At 34.6% G+C, this 10,175-nt stretch overlaps 1 protein-coding gene across 1 annotated transcript in view; it reads left to right on the top strand.

Annotated features, from left to right (window-relative positions):
* Window positions 1-6,206: 6,206 nt before the first annotated feature.
* The window catches only part of LOC105205612 (protein Wnt-11b-1), a 29,677-nt gene continuing 25,708 nt past the window's right edge, over window positions 6,207-10,175 (top strand). The window contains exon 1 of the mRNA XM_011175016.3: window positions 6,207-7,049. Within this exon, the coding sequence (XP_011173318.1) occupies window positions 6,961-7,049 (89 nt within the window). The 5' untranslated portion in view covers window positions 6,207-6,960. The remainder of the gene's footprint in view (window positions 7,050-10,175) is intronic.

Genomic DNA, 10,175 nt, shown 5'->3' with positions numbered 1-10,175 from the left:
CACGCACACGCACACGCACACGCACACGCACACGCACGCACAAACATATAATATTTCTTATTACATAACGGAATATTAGTTTAATATTTAATAATATTCATATAATATTCTAGGAATATTGTGTGCTTATAGGATCTATTTTTTTCCATAAACAGAGCAGCTCCGTCTCTGGCGGGTAAGGTGCATCGAGACGGAATCAAGAAAAATGAAGAGAGTTATTCGGGATTGCGAGGGGTTAATTAAACAAATGCGTTATTAACGATAAATAACGAGACGAACTTTATGGCGCATATAATACGCGGTTGCGCGGAGAAATTCTCGGGGATCCGGCGTGCGGCAACGCGTTCACTCTTCCACGGTTTCTTAAATTAATGAGGTGTAAACGCATTGCGCAAAAGCCGCAAGTACACAAGTTAATGTGCCATTCATTCCGCAAACCGAGTGGTACAAACAGGGATATTTCTACTTTTGTTCCGCGAAGTTATTGCATATCCGCGCGAGCGATCGCTCGCGGCGGCGCGAAACACGCTATTTCTCGGAATACTTTTACAACATTGCCGCGGTAATTGCTCGATGCATTTGCGCGCTACACATTTCTGAGGCTCGCGAAAGTGCAACCTAACGCCTGTCATACGATCTTTCCAGTTATTTCCTTAGCAACCGTTGGCATCTGTTATCTGATTTTACAGTTAGAGTAAATGCGGGTATAGAGTACATTCACATCTTACCGAGCTGGCGGTATTAATTGCGCAAAAATAAGAGGAAGCTGTACAGCTCATTTTAGTTGTATAATTATTTACTTGAATAATTATTCGATTGTATAATTATACATTTTGATAAAATTATTATACAACCTTATAACCGTACTAGTTCGTTACGTTGATTTTAAGGTACCATAGGGCTCTAGTAAATCGAAAGAAAGCTATTTTTAATACCCATTTATATCAAAATTATATTAAGAAGTTCTTTAATCTTCCTTAAAATTTTAAATAAAAGTTTTGGAAAAACCGAGAATTTTTAATATTTACTATTATTTTTATCATTATTATTATTATTACTTATTATAATAAAATACGAATAAACACTCTAGTGTATTTTTATTGCAAAAATCTTTTATTAAAAGAAATAGATAAATAATGTGTTCTGCTGTACAAACATCCGTTCAGGCTGTTTATTATCGGGAAAATATCGAGAAAACCTGGAATTTTTAGGGAATCTTTTTTTATCCTTGAATTAGAAATTTTCCTGGAATTTTATGTTACACGGAAATTTTTGAAATAGTACTTTTAAATTTATATTCTATTTCTTTCTGACAAAAACAATTAAAAAATTTTTTTTTATTGATAATTCAAAATATTAACAATTAATTAGCAGTAAATATACGTCCATGTACATTTATATATACATTCTCGTATGATTTATGAGTTTTCTAAAAAAGTCAGAAGACAAGATATAGCTCTAATTTGGCGTATTTAATCTTTTGAATTCTTTAGATTTGAGTAATTTCTATGTATTGAAGATAGATTGTTATATGCAATTTGTTTATATGTTTTATTTCTTTTTAGTACTTTCTCAAATTTAATAATAATCAAAACTTAAAAAACTTTCCTTTTTAATTCTTTAATTATAAAGAACATTTAAAAAAATAATAAAATGAATTTATTTATTAATTTATTATTTATTAATTTATTTTTTAAAACTTATATATTAAAAAATTCTTTAATTTTATTTGAAAATAAAAATATCCTAGAAAAAGTATTTTAAAATTATGATTTATATTGTTATTATTATTATTTTAATTATTAAATTTGAGTAAACTCTGGTATTTTTATTAAAAACAATAAGATTCAAATTAGCATAAATATAAAAAAAACAAATAAATAGTTACAGCGTTCTAAATAAATGTGCATACTTGTATGGCAATTCGCGATTCAATTTCAATATAACTGAAATTGGAAAATATTCTTTTTTTTTATATACGCTTGCCATTTTTGGATCACGTGAGAAATTTCATTTAATTTTATTTTTCGTTAAATTTCACACATTTGAATTAAAAAATTACATTTATCTGAAATATTTCTTTCTTTTTTTGTTATAACTTAAAAACAATTTTAAATGTTTGAAAAAACTTCTGTAATCTGTGTGATGCAAACATTATAAAAAATATTGGTTTAAAATTTCAAATTGATGAGATAAATCAGAACCATTGAGTTATCGTGGCTTTCACAAATCCCAATCAGTAAACAATGCTTTTTAAATATTTTTTAAATATTTAAAAAACATTATAACAAAAAATATATATTTAAAGGAACATTTAAAGACATTTAAAGAAACATTCTCTGCAGATTTGGGATAATGTTTTGAAAAAAATATGTTTAAAGTTCAATAACACATTTCAATGTAATTTTGCATTTTTTAAAATAAATACACATATTTAAAAAAAAAAAACATATTACATTTGTCATTCTAAACAAAAGTTTTACGTGTTGAAAAATATTTGATTCGTTAGAGTTCTATAATCCTTTAATCCTATCTAAGTTTTTACCAATCTTATTAATAAACAAATTTAACATTTTTTGTATTAAAATCATTTTACACCGGATCATCCCAAACGCGTAAATTAATTTCATTCACTTCTGTAACCATCTCAAATGAGAACTAAAATTTCTATCATTTCCGTCTATTAAATATCAAATAACTTGCGAGAAAGTCGCTCTTCGCTCTTTAGCCGCATTAATGCCGATATCCTCTATTGATTGGCGATCGGCATGCCTTTTTACGGGGCACGCGGTATTTCCAGGGTTACCGCTGCGGGCGAACCCGCTCGTTGGGTTCCGCGTGCGGGACGGAGGGTGGATATAAGTCCGGGCCGAAACTTAACGACGTAATGAACGTCTGACGGAGGATTATTTATCGACGGCAACGGGGCAACGGAAGGGCCGAGCGAGGCATCGACCAAGGAGAACGAGAAGGAAGACGAACGATCGGTACCGTGGACAAAATTGGTACGGTAATTAGTGAGAGGGGCTCACGGCTTCTTCCGATTGAAGCGCACAATACCTCGATGAAATTTGCTTGAGCTTAATTGTGCCATTGATTTGCCGTTGATCGACATAATGTATGTACGTATAGGAGAGAAAATGTGCGTACGAGAAAAAGATTAAGCATAAAATTATAAAACTATGAAACTATATGAAAGTGAACATGCGTATGTAAGAGGCAGAGATAATTAATATCGTAGATATTGGATAATTGTCAGGCTTTATTATGAAATTAGGATTACAAGAATAATAAAACGACGTCCGTCATCAGCTGATACACTTCAACGAATGAATGTTATTCTTAGTTGTCATGACAATGTAAGACATTTGACAGATAACTTAAAAGGTATTCAATAAATTAAGTAGTTAATAACTAATACGTAGCATAAATCTTACACGTATTATAATTCAATTATAAACTAGTGTTGGGTATTAATTAATTTATTTTTCTGTGTATCGGCAAGAATCGATTAAAAATTAAAAGAATATATAATTGCAATTAATTTAAATATTTAATTAATATAATTAATATAATTATCATATAAATGCATAATCGAGTAGGTTTTTACTTAAGTAATTGATTAAAAGTTAATGATAAGCATAACCACGATTTATTTAATAGATTATTGACATAAGTTAAATGTTGATTTAAAAAACGTTATTATATGCTAATTATTTATTTTTAATTATATTTCAAACATTATATTTTTTATGAATAATTACAAATTTAAATAAAGTATTTGTTTAAATAAAGTATTGTCATATTGAAAAGCTATTCAAGTCTATATTGGTCAATAAATTATTTTCTTTATTATATTAATCAATGTTCAGCTATCAATTAATGGCTAATTAATTTTTTATTCAAAAGTAGTTAATTATTTTTAATCAATTTATTTAATTCGACACAATTACATACAACAATTTATTTATTTTGATCAATTTATTTTTTAATTAAAAATTTGATTAATGTCTAAAATTTATTTTAAAGCAACTAAAAAATTTTAGTCTCTTATGATTAAGAACTAAACTTTTAGGCATAATTAATCGATAAATTGATTAAATTTTACCCAACACTGCTATAAACACTATAATAAAATAAAAAAAGAAATTTTCTTGAAAAGATGTCAAATTATTATTTGAAAGCAATTCTAATATGTACTTATAATGTGATAATGTAAAATGCAAAAATTAATTATGTTTTTCTATAAATAACGTAATTTTTGAAAATAAAATTTATTGGAAACTTTTACTCCCGAAGCTGTACTATTGGGTAAGATTACGTCAATGTTAAGTATAATCGAGTCTAATCAAAGAGCCCAGACAGATTTAATACGACGATTCCTTTCTGTACGGACGCATCCGCATGGTCGATACTCATTCGAATCCGATCAACAAGCGTAAGAGCGAGATAGCGCTAATGCTTACCAGCCTTTAAATGGTAAAGGCAGGGATAAATTGTTTTGGCTCCGCCTTGTAGTAAAATAAATGATCACAAAGATACCGCCTGCTCGTTAAAGTCAATCCCGCGAAGGTGGTCCCCGTCCTCCGCGTTCATCTTTCTTTTTTTGAATATTATTCGTTACTCGCGAGGTGTATAATTTTCGGTAGAACCGAACATTAGGAAAGCGTCGACAGAATTAATTAGCGGACACCGAGGAACAAACACAATTCGCGTTGGCGGACGATTAAAATCTCCCCGGTTCACATTAAGAGGATTACACGAGATTTTTTTATGAATAACATTTTGGACTAGACAAATCAGAGACTGATGAGAGATTTTATTTTTTTTTTTTTTGTAGTTTATACAGTCATTCGTCCAAAGATTTCTTAACTAATTATTTTTCTTTGAACAACACTTGTATAAAAAAATTTTAAAAAATTTTGAGTTTAGAGGAAAGGAGGGGGTTGTGGAACACAATTTTGTTTTTTGATAATTCAATAAATATTAATGCGACTCAATTCTAACTAACGTCAGTTTATTAGCCATTGAGTTCTACCAATCACCCTATAGGTAGAAGTTTATCGGGTATATAAGAGAACGAATATAATTTACAATTTACTGAAGAGGGAAAAAGAATGCGTTTGTAGAATAGCAGAGGAATCGTGGAATATTAATGTCATAAAAGATATTTTTATTTATAAAAGAAAAAAACAAATTAATGATCTTTCGTGGATTTTATATATACAAATAAGTGCCACTAAACAAGGTTTTACGAATACTTCATAAAATTTTTTAAAAATAATCTTTTGATTAAAAAATGTTTTAAAATCAAATTTAAAATTTTTAAAAATAATTTTTCTGCTTCTAATAAACATTATACAACGTTTACAATGAGATTAAACAGAAGACATGCACATAGCGGACAACTATATTCCACAACTACGGCCCATCAACTACGGCCCATGTTACTTATAACATGACTTTGTTTTCCGAATTCGTATACGCATTATGACACACATTCAGTTCAATAATATTTTTTGAAATTCACATTTAAGTTAAAAATTAATATGCAACACACTTCTCAAAATTACGTAGAGAGTATATATCTATAAACATTTTTGCTACTTGCAAAAACTGAAATTCAGCTTTTCTAAAAGCACAGTGAGCTCTAATAACCAGTAACCATCCAACAATGTCTAAATAGACACTGTAACGAAGTAATTTTAACAGTTGCTCTTAGAATTTAACGCGAGATTTTTACGATTTTATACGAGATATCATGATATTCCTCAGATATATTCCACTATCGCCGTCTTTTCTCTACTCTTAGTCGGACTTGAAACTGAATAAAAAAGCTTTCGTTATCCATTCGTGTTTCTGAATTCTAAAATTCTCATTGCTATCGTTAATATCTTTAATATCTGAGAAATCCCTCTTATAAAAAAAAAAAAATATCCTCTTGTGCAAGAATAAGTGTACAAAAGTGCGGAACATTTCGCCTGTTCATATACTCGTACTACGAGAGAAAATATGTGCGACTCGCTCGTGGAAGCGAGAGGGTTAACGGCGATCGTCCTTCTTCTTATTTCGACGGCGACTGGCATCCCTGGTGTCGATCATTGGACTTCTCGTACATCGAGGAAAGAGGAGGCTCAAGTAGGAGGCGAAGTAGGAGGAAGTGAAGTAGTAGGAGGACCACCACCACCACCACCACCACCACCGACTGGCAAATCCTGCGGGACTGCTCCGACGGACACCTGTAAGCACGCAGACTCCCCGCCGAGCCGGACGCACGGTGCACGGGAAAGTTCGCCGAAATCGCCGCAGATTCTGAGGGATCCCGAGACGTACCGTTTTCCGTCGATCTTGACGAAAGTGGTGCCTGGTGTCTTCCACGCGCGTGTTCCTACGCGAGCGGTCTTTCCTTTGCCTTTTTTTTCGTTACTCGCATGTGAGTCGACGCATCGCGCGAAGAAGAAGAAGAAGAAGAAGAAGAAATCTCTGAGAAGAATTTGCGAAACGTCGCTTGGAGATTCGTTTTAATCAATTGATCCAAAAGCGATCTGAATTCGCTCTGCGTCACCCAACTATTTCGGAAAAATTGATTGGACCGATAATCGAATGCGAATGCTAAATATGTAACGACGTCGATAGAGGACCGACAATCTCAGAGTGGATATATATAAAGGAGATAGACGAAAAGAGAAATTTTCTTAAGATGCGTTAAACGGCAGTTTTCGTAAGAGTCATCGTCTCTTCCACGTGGGAAAGTATCGTGACTTTTCGACAGTACCCGCGCACTACATGGAACGATGGACGCGATGAAGAGATCTCGAATCTTCGCGAGGCGAGTCGCGCCGCATCGAGGGATGGTCAACGGTGTTTGAAGAAGCGCGAAGAGTCGTGATCTTCTCGATATTAATCCTTGGGACGATGAGAGTGGCGATGTCAATCCTTTAGAATGCGAAACGAAGAAAGATGCGGATAAAGAAGCGAAGCGGTGCTAAGGTCTGGCTTCTGCTGCTCGTGTTGTTGCTGGTGCAAGATGGCAGATGTATAAAATGGCTGTGAGTACTCCAATTCACTTTCGCGAGCATTATTCGACCAGTGTATACCTTTGACATCTCGCGCGTCAAACTCTTTGCACAATAAATCTTCGCGATAGAATCTTACCTTACGCGTGCCACTCATCTCGACGCTCTTGTGAACTTCGGAGTGCCACTTGAATTGGCGTGACCGAACAGTACGAGGAAAACAGGGAAAATTCGTCTAAAAAATCATTTTTTTTAACTCAAAGAGCAGTCGCATTAGCGCCATAAGACGCTTGTTCCAAGTCCAGCAGCGAAACTCTGTAACTCTTAACGATAGTATCGGTATCGTTATATTGCCATTGCGCAGATACCGTATATCATAAAAAAGTTGCGCAACGATACTGTAACGATGCCGATTTTATCGTCAAGAGTTACAGAATCCTGCTACAGATTTTCAATCGCACCGCCCGCTGTTCTCATTTATCGTGGTTTTAACGTCCTCCGTTAGAATAAAATCGACTACGAATATTTATAATTGCACCCGACAATTTTTTTTCTTAATAACAAACACACATATATCTTAAAGGCATGCAAATGATAAAAAGTTGTATTTTAGGAAAATCGCAAAATTTTCGTAATTTCTTTTATTTAAAAAGAAATTAAGTCGAAATAGGTGAGGGATAAGGTTTATCATTTGCAATTATAGTGACGAGCGAAGAATGTAAAGCTGTTTTTATGAAATGCAATCTTCAATCATCCGGTTAAAGTAGAGACATCCGAGAAGTCTGCCCGTGAACCCTCGTGATGACGAGTCCCATTTGCTCTCACGTTCGCTCGCGGTGGCTCCGAACGAGTTCGAAGATTAATGTTGGTCCGTTAATGAGAAACAAATAGATTAGTGGCCGAGGGAAACGCTCCGGAGCGCGTGCGAGGCGAGGACGTAGCCTCGCCGATTCCCGATCTCGATCATTATTTTCCTTGGAAGAAGAGATCGGGCAGCGGCGGCGGCGAGATTTAGGGAGGGCGACATAAATTTCGTACTCTCGAGGAATAAAGATATCGTTAGTGCTGCTTTATGGACTGCATAAATAGACGGCGATGCTTCACGTTCGTTATCCCGGCCAATACGTTTCGCAAATGAAAAGCGGATGATTACTGCAGCGCGCCGGTAGAGATACCTCGTCTCGCGGCCAATTTATCGCAGCGTTTCTTATTTTTCAGACCGGCCGGCCTTTTTAATTATCAACAGAAGAGTATTGATCCTTCTATGAATTTTTTTCTTAAAGGAAAAAGTGATATTTCTTCAACGAATTTATCTGTTTTTTTTTCCACGAAGAAAATATTCGAATGTTTTTTGTTAATTGCTATTATGTCACTTTAGACTATGAGAAACTTCGATGTACGTACTCCAGCTTTTAGATTATTAATTATTGTCAATTGCGTAAAAGTGATTGCACACGTATGCGTAAGTAAATAAAATAACAATCGCTGCATCTTTCGTTAAATAATCACCAGCAAATGGCTGTTTATATAAGAACAGCATTAAAATAATGGGACTTTAAAATAATAAATTGCAAAGTAATATTTTAGATTTTACTTTTTAACAGATTAATTAACATATTTCTTTATTTGAAAATATAATTTTATTAAATAATTATATAAATAAATTTAAATATAATAAAATATAATAAAATATAATTATATTATATTTTAATTTATTTTAAACTGTTAACTAATATTAAGTTTTTATTTGTTCATTGGCCTCAATTTCTCATTTGTTTATTAATTGGTGCATTCTGATGGAAGTGGTATGTTCATAGAAAACTTATAAGAAGTTTGCTAAAATTTGCTTTGGATAGATGCTTCATTAAATTGAGAAAAAAATATTTATTGAATTTGATTATGAGATGGAAATTTAAACATGGAATTGTTTACGAGACGTTCGTGACTACGAAATGTTTAAGTGGCATTTAATAACATTGTGTCAAACGTTTCCATTATAATTTCCTAAGTGTTTGTAAAATGTTATTGTCAATAGAGGATTCACCAGGTGTTTGCAAACGTGCTTCCAAACAATTTAACCGTCTATAAAAGACATGTACACAATCTCTCATTGACAATTTTTCACCAGCGGTGACTCTAATTACGAAACAAATAATGAGCAAGAAGAGCTCGCCACAGATTGTCTTGTTACGAGATATCGTTATTTGTCTTTTCTTCATTTCTTCATTCCGGCATAAGACCGTTCTTCAAGTTGTTTCAGCAGAACCGTCCTGACCGGAATGAAGAATTCACTGCGCGATTTCTATCAATCATCCCCGCGTCAGGAATCGTTCTTCTCATCTAGAGCTGCGCACGGAAGACGTCTCTCGTTAATATTCGAGGCAGTGTGTCGGTTAACCTGCTTTCCGAAGGGTTCCTCTGGATATGTGTTAAATTGTCGTGCGATTCGTAGAGAGAGTTTCATCGCATCGTTGATGAAGGAGGGCGCGGGGTGAGGATCCACCCCGGCGAAAGTGGCGGGGGTGGAAGTGGGAAAAGCGGAAACAGAGAGAAGGTTGAGCGGCGTTGGATGATGAATGGCGGAGTGATGGTGGTTTTGCGTGCAAAACCAAAATACAACGCTGTGAGGGGTGGAAGGCGCGCAGTACGAAAGGAAGATGATCGGGGAGTGGCACGAGGAGGATGGCCGGGGGTGGAAGATTAGGGGTTGCCCGCGAAATCGTGATTTATAAAGGACGCTTTCCAAGAAACTCGCCCCAGGAGCGAGGCCTCTCCTCGCGAGTCTCTTGTTTATAATTATTGCGGCCGACATTGACGGATAATTTCGAAGGGTGATCCGAGATCTCGCCGCTTCTCCTTTGTGACTCGTGAGCGGCCATCGATCCCGTCGTTTCAGAAGGAGCGTCCGGCAAGGGACGCGTTGTTGGGCGATGATCTTTCTGAATTAAGGAGCGCCGCCAGACGCTTTATCCGGAAACGGTGGAGTTTAAACGAAGAGAAATGATGCGTATCTTGAAAACGGGAACACCGATAGTTTTTTAGATTGAAGATTAAGGAGGCTTGAATAAAGTCTCAGAAATATACAGATGAAGGTATAGGATAAAGACAAATGCGAAAGGACGATGGACAAAATAGACTAACTTTAGCTCCCAAAGTGGC

Source organism: Solenopsis invicta, chromosome 4, assembly GCF_016802725.1.
Source record: "Solenopsis invicta isolate M01_SB chromosome 4, UNIL_Sinv_3.0, whole genome shotgun sequence".
Classification (NCBI taxonomy): domain Eukaryota; kingdom Metazoa; phylum Arthropoda; class Insecta; order Hymenoptera; family Formicidae; genus Solenopsis; species Solenopsis invicta.
The sequence above is the reverse complement of the archived record's forward strand: the minus strand, read 5'-3'. Positions and strand labels throughout refer to the sequence as shown.